The sequence below is a fragment of the Camelus dromedarius genome, chromosome 3 (genome assembly GCF_036321535.1).
Source record: "Camelus dromedarius isolate mCamDro1 chromosome 3, mCamDro1.pat, whole genome shotgun sequence".
Taxonomy (NCBI): Eukaryota; Metazoa; Chordata; class Mammalia; order Artiodactyla; family Camelidae; genus Camelus; species Camelus dromedarius.
Genome location: NC_087438.1, coordinates 36,234,948 through 36,255,146, shown reverse-complemented (window position 1 = coordinate 36,255,146; position 20,199 = coordinate 36,234,948). Strand labels below are relative to the sequence as shown.

The 20,199-nt window shown below is 35.5% G+C and overlaps 1 protein-coding gene across 2 annotated transcripts in view; it reads left to right on the top strand.

Annotated features, from left to right (window-relative positions):
- IL6ST (interleukin 6 cytokine family signal transducer) overlaps positions 1 to 19,505 on the top strand; it is a 50,866-nt gene extending 31,361 nt beyond the window's left edge. The window contains exons 14-16 of one of the 2 annotated variants that reach the window (XM_010977759.3): positions 10,229 to 10,325; positions 13,541 to 13,622; positions 14,477 to 19,505. In XM_010977759.3, the coding sequence (XP_010976061.1) occupies positions 10,229 to 10,325; positions 13,541 to 13,622; positions 14,477 to 15,214 (917 nt within the window). In that variant the 3' untranslated portion in view covers positions 15,215 to 19,505. Of the gene's footprint in view, positions 1 to 4,125; positions 9,553 to 10,228; positions 10,326 to 13,540; positions 13,623 to 14,476 lie in introns of those variants that run through there. The other variant, XM_064480699.1, reaches the window with a different exon arrangement.
- The last annotated feature ends 694 nt before the right edge of the window (positions 19,506 to 20,199 follow it).

Here is a 20,199-nt window from a genome sequence, read left to right as displayed (position 1 = left end):
ATTTGATTGTTGGCCTCTCCATCCTTGAAACCGCCTCTTCCCTTGATTCTCCTCACTTTTTGTTTGTTTTTCTAATAGCACTCTCCTGAGTCTCCTCCCTCTCTGATATTTCCTTCTCCTTTTCAGCCATTTTAAATGTTTTATGTTCTCCAGAGCTCTGTTCTTGGGACTATTTTCTTATCTGCCTATTCAAATTCCCTGTCTGTGACTTCAGCCATCCTCTCTTCCCTTCCCAAATACATTTTAATTTGTTCCATGCCACAACCATCCAATTCTTCATCAAAGCCAGAAATTTAGATGCAATTGTAGTAAAATTTCGTATCTTTTTCACTTACATAAGCCAAGTATCAAGTGCAGTTGATCATGCCTTCTAATACTGCTTGTACTTACCCTTTCATAATCTTCTTTGACCTTTAACTTCTCATCATTTTCCCCACCTTTGTGTCTCTTCCTAGTGTGTTGCCTTCTTCACCTCATTGTTTTGGCCTTTCCTGTAGCCTCCTGAAAGCAGACCAAAACTGCATTCTTTCCTGTAACTAGTTCATTTTGAATCATTATAGAAATCACCTTATTTTATTATAATTGTATTTGTAACCACCACCCCCAAGCACACATAGTGAATGATAAGTAGTAAGTTACATATTCCTTGTTGGTTGAATGAGAGAATAAATGAATAAGTGACCACATAAAGTACATATTAAAAGATCTTGATCTTTGTCTGATGGCCAATAATGAATGTAGTCTATGGGATAAGATTTGTGGTGACATGTTAATCAAATATATATACCTGTAACAAATACAGGTTTCCCCCACTATCCAAAAGCAGAGTGTACCTATCAAACCTTTCATAAGCCAAAATGGCATAAAGTGAAGAGTATCCCCCACTTTCTGAAAGTTCATACTAAGCCACTTCAAAAGACCTATAGTAGTACCGTTATTGTACTAATTGTAGATCTTTTGTAAAAGCTTAGTGGCGTAATGCAAACTTTCCAGAAGTGGGGGGATACCTATATTGTGCCATGATCTTTAGAAAAATAAACTTTAAAACTTTTAATTATCCTATACAGTAAAATACAAAGAGGAAGAAGAATCATTCCTAATCCCTCATCCAAAATAATCTTTACCATATTTATATATCCTTCTAGTCTTTTCTAGGCATACATTTTTTTTTCCAAAAATGAGATCATACTTACTAGTATTACTTCATCATCTACTTTTTCCTCTGTTGTTTTATGTTTTATGGATCCATTATGGCTTTTTCACGTGGCATGGACTTGGCTCCCAAGGACCTTATAGCTTAGTTGAAGAAATACAACAAAAGTAAACAAAAACAAATGGAGAGCTGTTTAAACCATGGAGACAGTAAATAGAGCAGGAATTTAAATATATGCATAAGGAGTTTAACCTTCAAAGAATTAGTGGAGGAGATAATACTTGAGCCTTGAAATTAAGATTTGGACAAACAGGAAGAAGAAGGCATCTTAGAGCTGCGTGAGCAAAATCCCAAGGCATGAAAACTTAATAAGCAGAAGTTCAGCACTGATAAAGAAAAGGTTATGCCTGTATTTGATTTGGCATATATATATGAGAAGCTTAGAACTCGAGTTAATATTTGCCAGCCTGTAGTTTATTCCCAAGTCTTGATCTGATTTCTTTATTTCTATTAGGTTTTATAGGATGTAAGTTACTTACAAAGGGATATGTGTTGTGGAAAGATAAGATTAAGTGCATAGTATATGACTAGTATTACTTTCATACATTTTTCCTGTAAAGAGACTAACTAAAGGGCAGATGGAGGAGTTAACCAGAAAAAACCATAAGATAAACCATTAAGAAAAAAATCTCTAGGAGGAGGAGGCCAAGATGACGGAGTAGTAGGACGCACGTAGCTCACCCTCTCCCACAGACACACCAAGACTCACATCTACGGACCCACTCAGCCAACCAGAGCACCTGCAGAACTCCAACAGAACATTGTCCTCTTCAAAAGACAAAAACGCCAAAAATCTGGTAGGAAAAAGGAAGGAAGACAAAAAGGCAAAACCATGCGTGACCGGTCCCGCGGGGAGGGAGCGGCAAAGGAGGACTGGTGCTCGTTCGCTGGGGCTCCCCCTCTCCAACGGAGGAGCCAGCGGGACAGAGGGGGAGCCTATGAGGCTCAGATCTGTACGGAGTAGCCCTTGACTGACAGAACTGGGTTGAACGGGCACAGAGTCCCTGAGACATCCAGGCCGAGACCCCAGCCGGGAGCTGGGGTCCCGGACAGGCCACCTGAGCCGGGTGGAGGACGGGGACGGCTGCGCTGAGGCAGCCCCGGGAGATTGCAGGGGCTACACAACATGGATGAGTGGGTGCACAGGGCAGAACAACCTGGGCCCTCCCTGATACAGCACGGCTGATGTGCCCTGGGGGGAAGGGTGCATACCCTCATCTCTGAAAACCCAGGGAAGTTTTTCAGCGAGGAGAGGCGTGGCTCAAGCACAGCCGCCATATCCTCCATTGTTTGGCACCCAGGTGGGGGCAGGGGCGAAACCTGAATCCGCGCCTGGGGGCTAGGCAGCCTCAGAGGCCAGACAGTGGGCTTGTTTGCATCCCGAATCAGATAGGATCCTTCTGCTCTGGTGCCTCGCAAAGTTCGTGCCCTCAGAACAAACAAGGAGCTGAGTTTGGACACGGAGCAGGGGCAGGGCTGTTCCGCAGTCTTCCCGGGGCCCACCTGCAGAGCGCCAACCCAGGGCAGAGCATACGGTGGCGCGGAGCTGCGGAGTGACCGCCCCTAGCCTTTCCGGCAGGCCCTTTGTGCTGGGAGGGGGCACGATCTGCTTGCCAACAGGCACTGGGAGCAGCACGGACGAGGGCGCCAACAGAGGGCCTCTGGAAACAACAAGCCGAGCTCTCAAAACAGGGCAAAGACAGAAAGACTTCTCATTAAGAGCACACAGTCTCCAGGAGAACACCCCCTCCCCATTTTAGTTTTTTAGTTTTTTGGATCTGTTTTTGCCTGTTGTATTCTCTGTTACCGTTTTGATTTTTGCTTTTTAAACAGTCGTATCCCCCCAGTTTTGGTCTCTTTTGAATTTTGCTTTTAAAATGGTATAGTTGTTAGTTTGAAAGATCCACGTCATGTCATTTTTCTCTCTCGGTTTTGATCGTCTGTTGTTGATTGTACACAGGTTTCAAATATGTGTTTTTGTCCTCTTTTGTCCTGTTTTGGAGCTTTTTGGGAGACGTCTCAACCAGATTGCTGTTCGGCTTCAATTTACTCTTAAGTGGTTCATTGTACGTTGTTTTCAGGCCTTTTTTTCCTCCCCCTTTGTTGGAATTCTCTTTATCATATCTTTTTTTTTTTTTGTCCTATTTTTTATTACCTTCTTGATTTCTAATTTCTGGAAGGTTGTGTATGCTTCTAGTTTTGGTTCCTTTTTGAATTTTTCTTTCTAGACAATTGTGTGTGCTTCTAGTTTTGATTCTTTTTGGGTATTTCTCTTAAAGTACTTTTATATTATTGTTTTTTAAAAGAGAATCCACTTGATTGCATTTTCACTTTTGGGTTTAATCTCCTGTTGATTGTAAATGGGTTTCAGGTGTCGTTTTTGGATCTTTTTTCCTTTTAGTTTTTTTGAGGGTTTTTAAAAAGATCTCAATTCGAATGCTAGTCTAATTCAAATTGCTCTTCTATAATTGACTATACACTATTTTCAGGCCTTTTTTTTTTTCCTCCCTTCTCTTAAAATATCTATATCTTTTTTCTATCTGTTATATTTTCTATTACCTTTTTAATTTCTACTTTCTAAACATTTGTATATGCGTCTAGTTTTAATTCCTTTTTAAATTTTTCTGTTAATGTAGTTATATTATTATTTTCTTAAAAACAAAATCCACCTGATTTCATTTTCATTTCTTTTGGTTTTGATCTCCTGTTATAGATTATAAATAGGTTTCAAATATTGTACTTGGATCTTTTTCCTTTTTTTTTTTTAAGGGATTTTAGGGAAAAAAAAGACGTCTCAACTCGAAAGCTAGTACGATTCAAACTGCGCTTCTATAATTGATTATACACAGTGTTCAAACCTTTTTTTCTCCCTTTTAAAATTCTTTTTTTTTTTCTTTTTTTTACTTTTTAAGTTTTATTCCTACATAGGCATTAGACAGATAAATAAACTCCTCTAAGGACCACAATAGATAACTGATACTCCATAAGCCACAGTACCAGAGACATATGAGCAAGATGAAGAAGCAGAGAAACCATTCCCAATTAAAAGAAGAAGAGAAATCCCCTAAAAGAACGATCAATGAAATAGACATCAATAGCCTACTAGATCAAGATTTCAAAAAAGGAGTGATCAAAGTGCTGAAGGAACTAAAAGAGATAGTGTTTAGAGATATAAAATATGTCAAAAATGAAATTGAAGCTATAAAGAAGAGCCAAGTAGAATGGGTAAACTCATTGACTGAGATGAGGAATGATCTAAAAGCTGTGCAAAACCAACTAGATAATGCAGAGGGATGAATTAATGACCCAGAAGACAGGACAATAGAAAGCACCCAATCAGAAGAGCTACAAGATAAACAAATAAAAACAAATGGGGATTGAAAAGGTTTTTGAAGAAATCATGACTGGAAACTTCCCAAACTTAAAGAAGAAATCAGATATCCAAGTACAGGAAGCTCAGAGGGTCCCAAACAGGAAGAACCGAAACAGACCCACACTAAGACATATCATAATCAAGATGGCCAGAGTCGAGGATAAAGAAATGATTCTAAAGGCAGCAAGAGAAAAGCAAAGAATAAGTTACAAGGGAACCCCCATAAGGCTCTCAGCTGATTTTTCTACACAAACACTACAGGCCAGAAGGGAGTGGCAAGATATATTCAAAGTCCTGAATGAAAAAAAGATGCAGCGTAGGATACTTTATCCAGCAAGGCTATCCTTTAGGATAGAAGGAGAGAGAAAGAATTTCACAGACAAGAAAAAGCTGCAGGAGTTTAGCAACACTAAACCCATGCTGAAAGAAATATTGAAAGGTCTACTCTAAATAGAAAAGGAGCAGGATGCTACAGAAATGAGAAACTCACAACTGGAAAGGTGATAACTCAAGAATTACAAATAAAATAAGCATGAAATTATAAAAGAAGACATGCAAATCATTGAGAGTGGGAGAGGGAGGCAGGGATATATAGAATATTTTTTTTCTTTCTTTTTTAAATTTTTTGTTCTTGGTAAGATGGGTTTGAGATTATGTTACTATCAGTTTAAGAAAAACAGTTATAGTAAGGGGCTAATAGATTTACGAAAAAGGATAACCACAAGCCAAAAACTTACAAGGGAGTCACAAAAATTAAATAAAATCCATGATAACACAAAGAAAAATTACCAAACCACAAAAGGAAGAAGAAAGGAACAAAGAGGAAATACCAACTGCAAAGATAAGTTCAAAATGGCAATAAACACACGTCTATCATTAATTACCTTAAATGTTAATGGATTAAATGCTCCAGTCAAAAGACATATAGAGTGGCAGACTGGATAATAAAGCAAGAACCTTCAATATGCTGCATAGAGACCCACTTTAGGGAGAAGGCCACATAGAGATTGAGAGTGAAAGGATGGAAAAGGATATTCCATGCAAATGGAAAAGCCAAAAAAGCAGGTGTTGCAGTACTACTTTCAGACAAAATAGACTTTAAAACAAAGGCCATAAAGATAAAGAAGGACATTTTATAATGATTAAAGGAGTGATACAAGATGAGGATATTACACTTGTTAATATATATGCACCCAATACAGGAGCACCTAAGTACATAGAACAATTACTAACAGAGATAAAGGGGGATATTGATGGGAATACAATCATAGTTGGAGATTTTAACACCACATTAACAACACTAGACAGATCTTCCAGACAGAAAATAAATAAGGCAACAGAGAAATTAAATGATACAATAGACAAATTAGATTTCGTGGATATTTTCAGAGCATTACACCCCCCAAAAATAGGATATACATTCTTTTCAAGTGCACGTGGAACATTTTCCAGGATTTATCATGTACTTGGGCACAAAAGAAACCTCAACAATTTTAAGAAGATAGAAATTATCTCAAGCATCTTTACTGACCACAATGCCATGAAACTACAAATCAACAACAGAGAAACAAAGGAGAAAAAAAGGAAAGCATGAAGATTAAACTATGTTATTAAAAAAAAAATGGGTCAATGAGGAAATCAAAGCTGAAATTTAAAAATACCTTGAGACAAATGACAATGAAAGCACAACCACTCAAAATCTATGGGACACAGCAAAGGCAGTGCTAAGAGGGAAGTTTATAGCGATACAGGCCTTCCTCAAAACAGAAGAACAATCTCAAATAAACAATTTAACCAACCAGCTGAATGAATTAGAAAAAGAAGAACAAAAAGCCCCAAAAGGCAACAGAAGGAAGGAAATTATAAAGATTAGGGAGGAAATAAATGCAATAGAGATTAACAAGACCATAGAAAAAATCAACCAAACCAAAAGCTGGTTTTTTGAAAAAGTAAATAAAATTGACAAACCTCTGGCAAAACTCACAAAGAAGAAAAAAGAGCACAAATTAGCAAAATAAGAAAGGAAAATGGAGAAATTACAACAAATAAAATAGAAATACAGAATATCATACGAGAATATTATGAAAAACTATATGGAACCAACCTGGATAACCTAGAGGAGATGGACAAGTTTCTGGAAACATACTGTCCACCAAGACTGAATCGAGAAGAAACTGACCACTTGAACAATCTGATTACTAGAAATGAAATAGAAATAGCAATTAAAAACCTCCCTACAAATAAAAGCCTAGGACCGGATGGCTTCACCGGGGAATTCTACCAAACATACAAAGAAGAACTCATACCAGTCCTTCTCAAACTCTTCCAGATGATTGAAAAGGAGGGAATATTCCCAAACTCATTCTATGAAGCCACCATCACCCTGATACCAAAACCAGGCAAAGACACCACCAAAAAAAGAGAATTACAGGCCAATATAACTGATGAACATAGATCCCAAAATCCTCACCAAAATATTAGCAAATAGAACCCAACAACACAGAAAAAAGATTATACATCATGACCAAGTGGGGTTCATCCCAGGGACACAAGGGTGGTTCAACATACACAAATCAATCAGTGTAATACATCATATCAACAAGAGAAAGGACAAAAACCACATGATCTTCTCAATCGATGCAGAAAAAGCATTTGATAAAATTCAACACCCATTTATGATAAAAACTCTCACCAAAGTGGGTATAGAGGGAACATATCTCAACATAATAAAAGCTATATATGACAAACCTACAGCCAGCATAGTACTCAACGGTGAAAAACTCAAAAGCTTCCCACTAAAATCTGGGACAAGACAAGGATGCCCACTATCACCACTCCTATTCAACATAGTCCTGGAAGTCCTAGCCACAGCAGTCAGGCAAGAGAAAGAAATAAAAGGGATCCAAATTGGAAAAGAAGAGGTAAAAGTGTCATTATATGCTGATGACATGCTACTATATATAGAAAACCCTAAAAGGTCCACACAAAAGCTACTAGAGCTGATTGAAGAATTCAGCAAGGTAGCAGGTTACAAAATTAACGTTCAAAAATCAGTTGCATTTCTTTACACTAACGATAAATCAACAGAAGAAGAAAGTAAAGAAACAATCCCCTTTAAAATAGCACCCAAAGTAATAAAATATCTGGGAATAAATCTAACCAAGGAGGTGAAAGAATTATACACAGAAAACTATAAACCATTGATGAAGGAAATTAAAGAAGAACTTTAAAAAATGGAAGGATATCCCATGCTCTTGGATTGGAAGAATCAATATTGTTAAAATGGTCACACTGCCCAAGGCAATCTACAGATTTAATGCAATCCCTATCCAATTACCCAGGACATATTTCACAGAACTAGAAAAAATCATAATAAAATTCATATGGAACCATCAAAGACCTAGAATTGCCAAAGCATTACTGAAGAGAAAGAAAGAGGCTGGAGGAATAACTCTCCCAGACTTCAGACAATACTATAGAGCTACAGTCATCAAGACAGCATGGTATTGGTACAAAAAGAGACATATAGACCAATGGAACAGAATAGAGAGCCCAGAAATGAACCCACAAACTTCTGATCAACTCATCTTTGACAAAGGAGGCAAGAATATACAATGGAATAAAGAGAGTCTCTTCAGCAAATGGTGTTGGGAAAACTGGATAGCAGCATGTAAACCAATGAAGCTAGAACACTCCCTTACACCATACACAAAAATCAACTCAAAATGGATCAAAGACATAAGACAAGATACAATAAACCTCCTAGAGGAAAACATAGTCAAAACATTATCTGACATACATCTCAAAAATTTTCTCCTAGAAGAAATAAAAGCAAGAATAAACAAATGGGACCTAATTAAACTTACAAGCTTCTGCACAGCAAAGGAAACCATAAATAAAACAAAAAGACAACCTACGGAATGGGAGAAAATCTTTGCAAATGAAACCGACAAAGGCCTGATCTCCAGAATGTATAAGCAGCTCATAGGACTTAATAAGAAACAACCGAACAACCCAATCCAAAGATGGGCAAAAGACCTGAACAAGCAATTCTCCAAGGAAGACATACAAATGATCAATAAGCACATGAAAAAATGCTCAATATCACTAATTATCAGAGAAATGCAAATCAAAATTACAATGAGGAATCACCTCACACCAGTCAGAATGACCATCATTCAAAAATCCACAAATGACAAATGCTGGAGAGGCTGTGGAGAAAGGGAACCCTCCTACACTGCTGGTGGGAATGCAGTTTGGTGCAGCCACTGTGGAAAACTGTGGAGATTCCTCAAAAGACTAGGAATAGACTTACCATATGACCCAGGAATCCCACTCCTGGGCTTATATCCAGAAGGAACCCTACTTCAGGATGACACCTGCACCCCAATGTTCATAGCAGCACTATTTACAATAGCCAAGACATGGAAACAGCCTAAATGTCCATCAACGGATGACTGGATAAAGAAGAGGTGGTGTATTTATACAATGGAATACTATTCAGCCGTAAAAACCGACAACATAATGCCATTTGCAGCAACATGGATGTTCCTGGAGAATGTCATTCTAAGTGAAGTAAGCCAGAAAGAGAAAGAAAAATACCATATGAGATCACTCATATGTGGAATCTAAAAAGCAAAAACAAAAAAACAAAGCATAAATACAAAACAGAAATAGACTCATAGACATAGAATACAAACTTGTGGTTCCCAAGGGGTGGAGGATGGGAAGGGATAGACGGGATTTTAAAATTGTAGAATAGATAAACAAGTTATACTGTAAAGCACAGGGAAATATATACAAGATCTTATGGTAATTCACAGAAAAAAAATGTGACAATGAATATACATATGTTCATGTATAACTGAAAAATTGTGCTGTACACTGGAATTTGACACAACATTGTAAAATGATTATAAATCAATAAAAAATGTTAAAATGCAATAAAAACCTCTAATATAAATTATCCCAATTAGTGATTCATTTGATTAATAAACCCTCTTAAATGCAGAAAGGATTCGTGTGATATTTAGGAATCTTAGGCTTGTTGCTTTTTAGATGATGATATTCTTTTGTCACTCTTTGTACCTATTAAGATTCTTCTATAATTCTTAGCTCTATGTCAGATATATAATCTTTTTGGAAATAGTAAATAACTATTAAAATTTTTGCCTGAATTTTACATTTATATTCCTTGTAGAAGGTGACGTTTGTAGTTCAGTTATTGAGATTGTTTTACAACTTTTTCAGTTCTACCCAGTACTCATAGAACTCAAAGGTAAATTTTTGCTAAGAGTCTGCTGAGTGCAGATCATAAATGTAATAAATGGTTAGGTTTGAAAGCTCTTACAAGGTATATGATCTATCCAGTAACTGAACTAATCATTTTATTCCCCCAACCAACATATATTTTACACATACTGTGTGGCCAGGTTACTGTGTAAGGTGTAAGGAGTTAGGATAAGATTTCCCAAGGGGGAGAGGTGGGAGGAGAGAAACACCTTTAAGTTTGAAAAGGTTGTAAAAAAATATTGGGATGGTATTTCACCTTTTAAACAGCAGTCTGGTTGTGAAGCTGCATTATTTCTGTTTAGCATGTGTATCAACAATTATTTTCCTTCTTACCCCTTGCTGTTTTTTAGCTCAAGGAGAAATTGAAGCTATAGTTGTGCCGGTTTGCTTAGCATTCCTATTGACAACACTTTTGGGAGTATTGTTCTGCTTTAATAAGCGAGACCTGTAAGTACTCTTATTCATATTCTTGCATTTCTCCTCATCTTTATCGATTTATAATTTACACACAATAAAATTCATCCATTTTAAGTGTACAGTTTGATAAAGTTTTGTAACTATATACAAATGTATAACTACCACCACAATCAAGATAGAGAATATTTCCATCACCTAAAAAGTTCCTCGTTCTGTTTTGTGGTCTGTCCTCTTCCTCAACCTCTGGTCCCAGGCAATCACTGATTTGCTTCCTGTGGTTGTAATTTTTGCCTTTCCTAGGATTTCACGTATATAGAATCAAACAGCATGTAATCTTTTGCATATAATATGTGTATGATGTCATTTGGCATATTTTTGAGACTTATCCACGTCACATATACTAATATTTTTCTCCTTTTTATTGCTGAATAGTATTCTTTAGTACAGATATATCAAAATTTGTTTATCCATACATCTGTTATGAAACTTAAGGTTGTTTCTTTGATTTTGGGCTGTTATGCATAATGTTGCTACAAACATTCACATACAAATCTTTTTGTGTGTATCTTGAGTAAATACCTAGTAGTGGGATTGATGAGTTATATGATCAGTGCATATGTAACTTTATAAGAAACTGTCAAACTGTTCTTCAAAGTGACTGTACCTTTTGTATTCCCACCAGCAATGTGGGAGTTCCATTTGTTTCATATCATCCCCAATACTTGGTACTGTCAGAGTTTTTAGTTTTAGCCATTTTTTTTCCCATAGGTTTGTAGTGCTATCTCATTGTGGTTATAATTTCCATTTCCCTGATAACTAGTAATAGATCTTTTCATGTGCTACTTATATATTGTTTTTTGTGATGTGTCTTTTGAAATCTTTTGTCTATTTTTAAATTGGGTGGTTGGCAATATTGAAAGAGTTCTTTATATATCTGGTTACAAAATTTTGTCAAATATGTTTGAAAATTTTGGCCTGTGGCTTGCCTTTTTGGTTTTTTTAACTGTGACTTTAGAAAAGCAAAAGTGTTTAATTTTGATAAAGTCCATTTCATCAGATTTTTTTTTGTGGTTCTTGCTTTTTATGTTCCATAGAAGAAATCTTTGCCTAACTTAATGTCACAGATTTGTTCTCCTGTATTTCCCTCTAGGAGTTTAATCATTTTAGCTTTATGTCTATGATTATTTAGAATTAATTTTTTTCAAAATTATTTTTGGCTAAGTTCTTTGCCTTTTCATATAAATGATAATATCAGCTTATAAATTTTCTTTTAAAGTTAGAATTTTGATTAGAATTCTGTTGAATCTGTATATCAATTTAGGGGAAAATGCAATAGGAATATGAGTTTACATGTTCATAAGTCACATAAATTAATTTTTTATAAACATATTGATCTTATATACTTAGATCTTGATAAATTAATTTACTCTAATCATTTTTGGCATTTCTTAGGCTTTTCTACATGTAGATACAGTTATGCTGCCTGCAAGTAAAGATAGTTATTCCAGTCTTTGTACTTGTAGTTCTTATAGTACTGGCTGAGACCTTCAGTATAATCTTGAATAGAAGTGATGAGAACCAACATCTTTCCATTATTCCTGATCTTAGGGGGAAGAGCATTCAGTCTTACACCATTCCATGTTACGTCAGCTATAAGTTGAAGAAGTTCTCCTATTTCTATTTTGCTAAGAGTTTTTGGTATGAATAGGTGTTGAATTTTGTCATTCTTTTTCTGCATCTGTTACGATTTTCTCCTTTCATAAATGTGTATTTTATTCATTGGTTTTCAGATGTTAAACCTTGCATTCCTTGAACTTTGCTGTATTCAGTGTGTTAATTTTTACGTTCATGGGTGATATTGGTCTCTCCCCTTTTTTTGCAGTGTCATTGTCTAGTTTTGGAATCAGGATAATACTGATTATCTCATAAAATGAATGGCATCATAAAATTAATGGGGACATGTTACCTTTAATTTCTGGGAGTTAGTGTGGGATTGACATTATTTCCTCTTTAAATGTTTGATAAAATTCACAAATGAAGCCACCTGAGCCTGCTGTTTTCTTTGTGGGGAGATTTTTAATTAAAAACTGAATTTCTTTTAAATACAGGGCAGTTGAAGCTTTCTTTTTCAGTCTGTTTTGGTAATTGGTGTCTTTCAAAGAATTAACCCTTTGATTGGTCAGTTCATCTAGGTTGTCAACTTTATTGCTTTTTCTTTTTTCAGTTTTCAGTTTTATTAGGTAGAATTGTTACAGTTTGACTGCACATATACAATATATTGCATGCATTTTAATTATTCTTTAGCTTCTGGGTCGCCCACTCCAGGGGTATGGGGCCCAATTATACCGTGAGCACACCCCTCCTGCCGCCCCACTGCGGTTCCCTCTTTCTGTTTTCAGTTGAAGAAGGTCTTCTTTTGCTATGTTCCAGTCTTTTTTCCGATGATTGTTTAGTAGTCAGTTGTGGTTTCATTGTATTCGTGAAGAGAGACGAGCTCATGGTCCTACCACTCCACCATCTTGACCTGTCCTATATTAATTTTTATTATGTTTAAATTTTATAGTTGTTCCTGCAGGAGAGTCAGTGTATTAGGATCTTATCACTCATCTTTATTTTTTATCTGAACTTATTCTCAAGATGACTTACTTCATATATACTTATGTACACTTGTGGACCGCTAACACTGGGCTAGGAACTATGTTAAGGAAAACATACTTAAATAGGCTTTTGATGATGGAGGATATATTGAATTATTTTTAATATTGTTAGCCTTTCTTCCATGTGAAAAATCAGATTTATCATATTTTATCTGGTACCCATGTGAGAATTGATTTGTTATTTGAACTCTTTTAGTTGGGAATTGAATATTTTTGCTTTTTTTTTTTTTTTTTTTTAATTTTTGAGAGGGGATGTACCATAACATTTTGTGACCTGGCTGAAGTTTAAGTGGTTTTTATTGAAGAATTTGATTTCAGAGATTTTTTTTGAATTGAATACTGATTACCAGCTTCAGCCTTGTAAATAGTTTTTCTTTAAGGATAAGGATTAAGATCCTTATGCATTTTTAACAGTATTTTTCTATTGGTTACAAGAAAAATAAAGTTTTGGTTGGCCTTGGGGTACAGTAGGTATTTTTTGTTTCTTGATTTGATTTTAAGATTTTTAGATGATTATGTTTAGATACAGGGACTATTCATTGTTTATTAAATGTGACTCTACATATGCCATATTTGTTTTTTCTCCAGAATTAAAAAACACATTTGGCCTAATGTTCCAGATCCTTCAAAGAGTCATATTGCCCAGTGGTCACCTCATACACCTCTAAGGGTAAGATAAAATATTTGACTTGTTTGTAATACACAAGCATATTAGGATATATTTGTAGAAGTCAAGCAAAATATAATCAGACTGAATCAAAAAGTGGACGAAAACAAAACTAAATAAGAATTTTAGCCAAAATTTAAAATATGTACACATTCTAGAAGTTTATTATCACTTTAGCATATTTGTCCTTATATTCCTGGTTCTATTTAGTATACATTAAAAATATTTTATTGAGCTCACAAGTTGAAAACTGAAAGTGTTTTAAATACTGCTGTGTGATAATTCTGTTGTAAGGCAAGCATTTTAGATTGGGTATTACAATTAAATTTAAAGTCTACTATTTTAATACTGATTAAGTGACTTCTAGAAACCTACATTAAGTTCTTTGAACTTCCCTAAAGGGAAAATGACTTACTACCTTCTGACAATCCTTGAATTGTACAGGAACAGGTTGAAATGTATTGTGTGCTTTGTATTATATGAAACTTTAGTCATTTGAGTTTGATTTTTCTTAATGTTTCCTTGTTTTTCTATCCAATTAACCCTAGATGCCTAGTCTAGGCATGAAATATGAAATACTATTTCTAGACCTTTAGCTTATCAAACTATATAACACCAACAATATTGATTTGGAATTCTGAGGAAATACAGCCTAATTCATACTTCTTAAAATCAGAATCATTTCACAGTATCCGTAATGCTGGTAGTTGGCAGTGATTTACTTAGATTATCTCTGCACCTTTAAAAGTTACTGAGACATTTCAGAGATGTATTAGCTATGTGGCTTTAACTAATGCATGCCATACATATAAATGAACTTGCGCCATAGGTGGTAATCCATTTTTTCTCTCTCTCAGCATTTTAATTCAAAAGATCAAATGTATCCAGATGGCAATTTCACTGATGTAAGTGTTGTGGAAATAGAAGCAAATGACAAAAAGCCTTTTCCAGAAGATCTGAAATCATTGGACCTATTCAAGAAGGAAAAAATTAATACTGAGGGACACAGCAGTGGTATTGGAGGGTCTTCATGCATGTCATCTTCTAGGCCAAGCATTTCTAGCAGTGATGAAAATGAATCTGCACAGAACACTTCGAGCACTGTCCAGTACTCCACTGTGGTACATAGTGGCTACAGACACCAGGTACCATCAGTCCAAGTCTTTTCAAGATCCGAGTCCACTCAGCCCTTGTTAGATTCCGAAGAACGGCCAGAAGATCTGCAGCTGGTAGATAATGTAGATGGCAGTGATGGCATTTTGCCCAGGCAACAGTATTTCAAACAGAACTGCAGTCAACATGAAACCAGTCCAGATATTTCACATTTTGAAAGGTCAATGCAAGTTTCATCAGTCAATGAAGAAGATTTTGTTAGACTTAAACAGCAGCAGATTTCAGATCATATTTCACAGCCCTGTGGATCTGGGCAAATGAAAATGTTTCAGGAAGTTTCTGCAGCAGATGCTTTTGGTCCAGGCACTGAGGGGCAATTAGAGATATTTGAAACCATTGGAATGGAGGCTGCAATTGATGAAGGAATGCCTAAAAGTTACTTACCACAGACTGTAAGACAAGGTGGCTACATGCCTCAGTGAAAGACTAGCTCCTGTTACAGCTCAGCAGCACCTGTAAATTAAAGCTAAAAATATTTCATCTGTGATTTCAGATCGAATAATCTTCACTCACTGAAGATGATCATTTGCCCTTAAGGACAAAAATGTACTGTCCTTCCCAGAGTATCTGGGATTCTACTTTAAGCACTACATAAACTGACTTCATCCTCTGAATAGCTGAATGACTTGTGCTGTTTCAGGATGTTTGCACTGAAGAAAAACAAAGCTTGTCTGAAATTTATAAAATGAAACTTCATGTTTTGCCATGTACAAAACAGAGGGTATTTAAATTAAAAGCAGTAATAAACTTAGCTGTACTGATTTTAAGGAGAATAGTCATCAAATAAAGTGGCTTAGGGAGAATGAAAAAATAAAGGAGCAACATCTAGATCCTCTACTTCAGCTGACAACATAATTTAAAAAGGAGCCCAGCTGGTGCAGTTAATGAGTACAGCTTTTGTTGTCTGACAAAGAAAAATCTGCTCACTCATAAGCATATCAACATATAAAATATTAATTAGTTCTCTTCATTGGTAATGATGCTGCCAGTTACTGGAGAAAAGGAATCCTAGAGTTTTAATTTGGCAAACAAAAAATATTAGTTTTTGAGTATTATATAATCAACACTTAGGTAAAATTTTCACAAATTAGCTTTCTATCATTTTTGACAGCCTCTGAAGATTCATTTCACAGACTCAGCAGAACGTCCAGATAAAAGGAATGAACGTGACAAACTGTCTTAAACATTTAAAAAATTCTTTGCCATTTGTAAAGGTTTAAATTGTTAACACTTTTCTATATGTGTATATAAATATTATTGACTCTTGTTAAAACTTCAGAGAATTTGGTAATTTGGTTAATGAAGCACTTTATGCAATATGTTTTCAGCTTAAAACGTGTTTTAACTTAATATGCTTCATTTTTAAGTAGGCCTAGACTGAAATTTTTCTTTTTTTTTCTAGTAGGTGTTTGAAGCAGACTAAGTTAGAGGACTTGGGCAGTATTCACCAAAAACAAACAAACCACCACCCAAAAAATGTACATATTGATGTTAGTAAGTATCACAGTTAGCAAACATCCTTATTGTAGAGGCACTTAATGAAAAGATAGTATTTTAATGTCTGCCAGTTCTGAGGTAGGTGAAACAGTTCTACATGGTGATTTAGGAATATTTTAAACCTCTTTCCCACATGTTCTTTTCTTCAGGGGAGAAGTCAGTCAGGCCTCCAGAGTTTAGCACTAAACTCAATTTCGCATTTAGGTTATCCCTACCCACTACGTTTGACGAGGAAGCAGGAGCCAACACTAGGAGCTGAGTAAGAAGAAGTTGTCATAAATCATGTGGTTGACTACTGCTGTCAAGTAAGTTTGGAGAAAATAGGTTTTGTTTTTCTGTCATATTTAAGTTACAGGAACCAGGCCAACTTAAAATAGTTTGTAGAAGTTATTGAAGAATAAAAGACTGAGAAAAATTAGTACACATTTACAGGTGAAATCAAATTGTACTCAATACTCTCTCATTAATATTGTTCACATTAGACTTCCTGCTCTACTTCACTTTATCCTTTATATGCTTTCCTAATACTGTTCACAGTTCTTTCATTCATATGGTCTTTGTGAGACACAGCAGATGCTTTATTCTGATATAGCCAGTTCTACTTTAGGCAAAACAAATACAAGACTGGTAGTATGTCAGAATTAGAAGTAGATGGGGAAAATTAGGCACAAGGAAGTCAAGTAGGGGCAGAGGAAACCTCAAACTCACACACACTACAGGTTAATGGCATCACTATTATTTAATTTGGTCATCAGAGGCTGGTCCAAATCAGGACAAGATTTATCTTGCTAAATGTCAAAAAATTTATACACATTTCTCATTTCCTCGAAACAAGCAGTCACGTTATGGTAACCACATTTAGCAGTAATCTCCCTCCTAACAAATATCAGTGTTGTGAAGAACATTTTAGTGTGAAGATTGTGATGGGGGTGGGGGGTGGGCAGTTATAAAATGTGAACTCATGATCTAAGGGAATGAGAATGAAGAGTCATTTAAGAAAGGATAAGCAAATTTGTGTGTTGAAACTTGTATAGAACATGGTGCAGTGAGTGAATCCCCCCAGCCACAAGAGCACTTGAGACATATTAAATGGATAAATGGTCACTGTGCAAAGATTCACTCAGGAAAAGAATATATGTAACATACATCTTTGCCTCAAAAGAAAAGCAATCATGAAACCTGTTTTAAGTACAAAATTACTTTCCTAAGGCATATGTGTTAGAATAATCTGTGTTTTGATACATGGGAATTGTATTTTAGGCAGGCAGAGAAATCCAGTTTATCTATGTGAACATCAGTCTGTGTTTAAGATAGTGGATTTATTACTCATTAAATGTTTAGTATCCAAAAATTGAAAGTAATACTAGCACATCAGAAAACAGCTTCTTTGTGGATGAAGCTAATTCACTGCAGTTGCCCCTTATAAGATTAAAAAAATAACAATCAAGCATATGTTACATACACTGTTACTGTAATTTGACTGTTGGTTACTGGTGTCTTTGGTATCCTACCCCCGGCTCTAATAAAGGCAGGAAGCTGAATAACTGTTGGAAAACTATTAGACTTCCATTAAAAGCTAAAAATTTAATTCTTTTATAAGATGAGTCATTCAGCACTGGGGAACATATCCAACATATGAGTAGAAGCAAGGGAAAAAGCAAAATCATTTACATGTTTTGTGTTCATATCTGTTCGTTTAATTATTCATTTAATTTCAGCCTTTTTCTTTGATAGATTTTTTTTTTTTACACATGAAGTCACCCAGTGACCCTAGTTTATTTTGAAGTTAAAGGTTAATGAAGTTGAAATATACTTTTAAAATATTTATTTATGAAAGTTCAAATTCAAATAGAAACAGCTTTATAAATAACACAATTGAAAATGACTTTTTTCTACCACGTAGTTAACTAGTTAAATTCATGACATGAATTTAGGTGTAGAGTAAGTACATACTAGAATTCCCTAAAATATTTACTAACTCATGGGTTGACCAAGTGGGAGAACTCTTCCTCTATCCTATTATATTCCACACCATTTTCCTCCTGTTTGGTTTTAAGAACAGATTTCTAGAACTATACCCTTGTGTTTTGGTAGTTTTATTTTGTTGAAATGGGTAAAGTGTCAAAATAATAAGCTATATAAAACTTAAAGTTCAATTATTAAAAAGATACTGGGATAACTTTCTATTGTAGGTCATGTTACATTCTATTACCCAGGTAAGATTACTTTAAAATAATTTTTTGCACTTTTTTGTAAATTAAGAGAATAGGAAGTCATCAAATGGCAAGATATTTAGGTTTAGCGTAAAATTAGGCATTGTCATAGATTTCAAAGAAGATACCAAGTTTACAACGTAATTCTTTAGATGGTTTCTTGATAGCAGTTCCTTTTCTGGCGGTTTATAAACGAAATGTAAATGTAAGTCAAAACAAAACTTTCTAAAGCCAAGTGTAGTATCTTTTGGCTTAGTCTATTTTTTCATTATATGCCATGAGTATGTGTATGCACATGATATTCTAGTATATGTTGATTACATTAAAAATTTTTAAGAAGGCAGCTCTGAGTGAGCTCTTCTGTCACCTGTTTGTTCCTAAATTTTTAAAGCCTTTTGGTAGTCAGTAGTTCATTAAAGCAGATGAATTTAACTTCATTACCCAGTTGTTTTTTAAAGTTGATAGATCATGATAAAAATATATTTAGGGCCAATCAATGGTGATAGATGTTACAGATCTATTATCCCTTAAACATAAGCTTTGAGAATAACTACATGTTTAAAATGCTGTTACATGAATAACATGATGTGTCAGAAATAAGGGGGTATTTTAAAGATGGATATTTGAAAATCCTTTAGTCTTAATGTATATGTATATTTAATAGTATACTCTAAAAGTAAGTGTGCAATTTGCTAGGACTGCAGTACAGCGATCAGCATTAGGTATGTCTCCTCTTTATATCCTAGCTATGTCCTGTTTACTTGTAAGTGCAATTCTTTCACGTTTGCTTGCTGTTTTACCCCCACCTAATCTAACTTCATATATAGCAGGCTTATCTGGAGAGACTCTTATATGTATTTTTACTTTTGCAGTGAATTGCATGTGCTACTCATAACCACAGCTGTTGTTTTTATGTTGACATAACTCTAAATGTTACTGTACATGTTCTCATATATCAGCTCTAGTCCTTTAAGTAAATTTAATAAATTCTTACTCAAATTTTCTTGGGGTGTGGTCACTACCATTTGATGTCATAATGTTTGAGGTAACAGTATTTATCATTACTGGTGTTGGGGCTTTGTGTAAACTAGATACTTTTTGAGGGTTCTGTGGCTTTTTAAATGCTCATTTAGCATAATGGAATAGGATTTAGAAGAAAAGCTATACACTGTCTTGGCCTTAATCACATATAGAATAGACTCAGAGATGGCAGATTCATTTACCAGTTTCTAGGTTTACTGAGATGATTTCTGGAATCCCAGCATCTTACCTCCCAGTGGATTTTTTAACAATTGGGATGCCAAGGGACCAGTCAAGGAGAGAGGTGCTGTGCCATCTTGTGGCCTGTCTGTGCCCACACTCTGCTGGAGTCTGTCCTTGTCACAGTGAAGCGTGAAGCCACCCCACTGCTGCCTGCTGACGTTGCTGAGTAGCAGTGTGTGAAAGTCACAATCCCACCTGGAAGGAAGTCTGAACTGCTCGATTTGTGTCTTCACATCGCAATTTTTATCTAAATATTCAGTGAGTCAAAATACACCCACAAACCACACAAGTTAACTTCGTCCTTTTAACATATATGCTAATGGTTGTAGGAAAAGTCTCTTGGCTTTGGGCTATGTGTTCCTTTGTTTAAAATCTTACATTTGACTCTGGCTCTTATAGGCTCTTTGACTTCTTTGTGGAACCGCTTGTCTTAC